General features: G+C 35.2%; 1 protein-coding gene across 1 annotated transcript; it reads right to left on the reverse strand.

Moving 5' to 3' along the window:
- Positions 1–1,059: 1,059 nt before the first annotated feature.
- Positions 1,060–2,208, reverse strand: PTH (parathyroid hormone). Its single transcript, XM_010282161.1, has 2 exons — positions 2,123–2,208; positions 1,060–1,333 (listed from the first exon to the last, which is right to left on the reverse strand). Exons 1-2 carry the CDS (start codon positions 2,206–2,208, stop codon positions 1,060–1,062), a joined length of 360 nt encoding a protein of 119 aa, XP_010280463.1.
- Positions 2,209–4,355: the final 2,147 nt, after the last annotated feature.

Consider the following 4,355-nt stretch of genomic DNA (forward strand, 5'->3'; position numbering starts at 1 on the left):
GCTTCAAGTTTGAATATATTACAGCAAATGGTTCCTCTTCCAGGTGTTGAATTCTGCATGTTAATAGTTCTCATTTTTTGGATTTGGCAAACTGCAAAAAATTGCATATGAAGATGAGTAATTTTATTTATGAGAGCCACTGATCTCACAAACAAAAAATACTTACACAAGGCCTAACACAACATACAGAAATTCAGAGATAGTTTACAGAGAAAATGAGGGACAAAAAAAAATATTGCAAGATTTTTGTTTCAGTTGTAATTGTCTGCTATAGAATAATTTCCCAGTTCTATTGTTAGGGCCAAGCTTAGATACGTGCTACCTTCTCTGCTCCCACTGTTTCTGCATAAGTTATCACCTTTTGGAGGAGGGGAAGGTAATCAAACCTTCCCTTCATTACAGTATTTTGCAAAGTTTAATTCTTCTATTTCATACAGAATTTGTTTTAATTTTTTCCCATTTTACTTTAATCTTAACCTATGCCTTCCTACTTGTATTTTTTATGTTTGCACTCTTTAATCCTGAATTATTATCATGCAGTTTTTGCTATGCAGTTAATATACATCTGATTTTAGGCCTTCTTGTGAAAATAAATGTGCACTTAAGTTTACATATCTTAATTAGTACAAAGTTAAACAAAATTTAACCCTAGGCAAAATGGTGCCCTGTTCTGGAGGCACGTTATACTGCATTTATTCATTCCTGGTTAACAGTACAAGTAGGCCTAGTTACTACATACAAATGCTGTCCATGTAAGAGTAGTAGAACTGGTCTTAAACAATTTTTCAACTTTTTTTTTTGGTTTTTTTTTCTTTTTATGCTGGAATTTTATAAAATGCATTTAAAAGATATCCCAGAATTAGCAGCAATGGTCATGGGTGGACTGTAAATATATTTTATTATTTGGTTGTGAAATGTCTAACTCAATGGGGCTACAATCTTGAACTATGCCTTTAATCCTTATTGCAGTTTGAATAAATAATAGTAAAATGTCCTACTTGATCAATGGTCTACAGACACGTGCTTACTTGGACAGACATAATGCTCTGGCTTTTTTCATTATGGCTTTGTTTTAAAGAGTACATCCATGTAAGCTTTGTCCAGATCGACGGATTTCTTCTGCATTGCTGCCCGCAAATGCTCAGGGAGCAGCCTCCGACCTCTTATCTCACCCAGAACAATATCATCCTTGTTTCGAGGCCTCTGGGTCCTAGCATCCTCGAGGGCACTGTGCACATCCTGCAGTTTCATCTGAAGCCAGTCCTGTCTCTCCACAGTGTGTCGATGCTCTCCAAGATTATGCATTAATTGCATCTCACTCACTGATCTTTTCCTGCATGAAAGAAAAGCAAAGACAGGCACTCATTGTGGCCCTTCTTGAGTTCTAGATCTTCACTCAAAAACCCAGGTTTGAGATCTTTTGTGCAGTATCGCAATATAGAGCCATGGAACCTATCTTTCTAATCTGTAAGGGATAGAATGATATCTGGAGAAGAGAAGGAAGGTGAATGGTGATTTGTTATTGGTAATGGATATATAAGTGAGAAGGCATCAAAAATGGGAAATAGTCCAATTTTGTGACAAAACTGATTGACTATATCATTTATTTTAGCTGTTGTAGATGAGCTTAGGGCTTATACAACAATAGGTAACTGATTAATAAAACTATGGCATTTAGTCAGTGGTAGTTTTCTGTGAACACTAGAGCTAAGGAAGGATGATTTCCTCTGGATTTGTGTCTCAATGCTGATTGATGTTAGTGTCTAAGTGTGAGTTCCAGCTAGATTCTGGCACAGTAAAAAAGGATGCTGTCCTGTGTAGACCCCCCAAGCGTCTAATAAGGGATGCAGCTTACCCAATGATATTCCTAAGAGAACACTTACATGATTTTTCTTCTTCTCCCCAGCTACCTATTTTCAAAAAATGTGTAAGAACTCAGAATATCTGAGATCTCTACAGCTGTATCTAGAGGACAGAATTTGGCCAGCTTAGCCAAAGGGTTCAAAAGCAGGGACAGAAAGACTCTCTTAGACGTAAACTTATACACAAACAAACTGACGATGCTCTCAAGAACAGCTAAAGTCATCCTCCAAACTTTGGAAGTGTATAATAATCTACTTACATCATTGGTCTTCCATCAGAGTTTGTAAAAAAGCATATGGCATATAAAATGATTGCAGTCCTGGCCAGATTTTTTATAGAAGTCATTTTCTCTACAAAGATAGAAATGAATACATGTATAAATCTGTATTTCAAGTAAGTTCTGTTAATTCCGAAGAAGTTTAGCTTAGAAAAAAAAAAGATATCAGAGAAGTGATTTTGAATTTTTTTGTGTGTGTGTGAAATGGGTTAGAGCAAGGAATGCAAATTAAAAATTTAGTTCTAATACTAATTTTGTGAACAACTTCCTGTTACTTCATAGGCAAGTCTAAGAACTTTGATCAGACGTAGTTGCCCTGCATCATCATCATATAGGTACCTGTCTCTTGGATAATTGGGTGAAAAGCACCATGGCTTTTTTATATTGTTATTGTTGTTGTTGTTTTTGCTAAATGCACTAATACTTGATGTGCTCCAAGTATGTTGAAACACTTGTACATAGCTATGCGAGTGAAAAGTTTTGTTCTTTTATCTATTTCTTTTGCATATTCTTTAGAATAAAGAGGCTGACACTTTTCTTGACAATTTTGCATAGAGGCATAACTGTACCTGAGTTATGTCATTCCCCAGTTAATTACATGAGAGAAATCAGAATTGAGCTCCTCGTTTTTGTCAGTGATAATCCTGCATTGCCAGTATGAATTCCATTCTACTTTGCACATCATCAGCAAAACTGTCACTTGTGTTATATTTGAAAAATGTTTATTACTGATGATACTACAACAGGCAGAAATGACACAGTCCAAATATCAGTTTCAGCATTGGATTTTCAGCACTGGCAGCCAGAAAAGGCATATTTTTGTGATAGCTTAAGAAATTTAATACTGAGTAACTGAAACTTAAGAAATGTCAAACTCCACAATGCCATTTTTGCAATATTTTCTGCAGTTTGCCTCTAGGTCAGAAAAGCATTTATTACATGGTATCTTACATGATAGTATGAATGCAGTCCTAGCAGTCCTTCTAACTCAATATTATAAATTCAGGAGTTGGATTCACGTCAAGATATTTCTAACTCACTGTCTCAGATTTTTTCATTTCACAAATTTGGTTCAGATAATAAAAAAGTTTGATCTTACTTACATTCACTTTATTTTTAAGATAGTCTGAAAAGATACTAATGTAAAAATGAATAAAGAGTCAATGCTAAACTTTCTAGCTAAGTCTTCTAGAGAACTTGGAAATAAAATAGAGTATACTTACCAGATAGTATCTTAAAGAGATTTCTGGTTTGGGTATGTCGGCAGATGACTGTCTCTTGATGTCAAGTATATTTAAAGACTATTGAATTGGTTTAGTGGACCCCTTAAATATAACTTTAAAATAGAGCTTCTAAGTCACTTAGAAGCCCTTTTATTGTCTCAGTTGATGTCACTCTCAACACACACCCTCCTGACCCTCATGTACCCACCCTCGGATGCTTTTGTTAATTTGGCATTTACAGGGAAAAGAAAGGTCTCAGCAAAAAGAAAGTAGCCTGGGTAGCTGCGACGAAGTTTGACTTTTAAATTCAGATTCCCTACTACTCATAGATATGTGCCCAAGATAACATGATCACTGAAGCTGTTGGAAGGATTTGCAAAGAAAATTTTGTGTTGTTAAATGCAGGCAGGTAAAACTTAAATTAGGCAGTGAGGTTAGTGATCTACAAATGCAAGATTAAAATAAAATATTGAAAAGCTAACATCTATAATACTTGTGGGAAAAAAGGATAGTCATTTCAAATCAGATACTAGGTTTCTTTGTGAAAGAATATACTGGAGAGGAGCAGAAGCCCCAAGATGATAGAGGATCATGTTTTTACTGAGAAGTTGGTGATACTGAAAAGTTGTTAAAATACAGTGTTAGACCCTCACTGTTCTGTTATACCTATACCTATACCTAGGAATATTCCCTGAATATATCAAATGCACTAGATAAAATGGAAGCATTTGAAGAGGGTGCAGTATAAATTAGTACTATATAAATTTCGGAAAAGAAATACAGAACTCTTTGCCTACATTCTTAGAAGTGAAATGTGTAAATCAGCAATACTTTGCCATATGTATGAAGGAAGATTATTTTTGGCTGCAAGATATTTTACCTACATTAGATGCTTCTTCTGAGTTCCAGCATATTTCTCCAGGAAAAAGAAGTTTACATCTGCACATTTTAACACACCACTTGGAAGCCATTATTGCTTTTACCATGAATGC

This window comes from Phaethon lepturus, unplaced genomic scaffold (assembly GCF_000687285.1).
Source record: "Phaethon lepturus isolate BGI_N335 unplaced genomic scaffold, ASM68728v1 scaffold50292, whole genome shotgun sequence".
NCBI lineage: Eukaryota > Metazoa > Chordata > Aves > Phaethontiformes > Phaethontidae > Phaethon > Phaethon lepturus.

Coding starts and splice junctions, on each gene's coding strand:
- PTH (XM_010282161.1), bottom strand. CDS start 2,208: ATGACTTCTATAAAAAATCTGGCCAGGACTGCAATCATTTTATATGCC. Junction 1,334..2,122: donor TCTGATGGAAGACCAATGAT/GTAAGTAGATTA, acceptor TCTTTCATGCAG/GAAAAGATCAGTGAGTGAGA.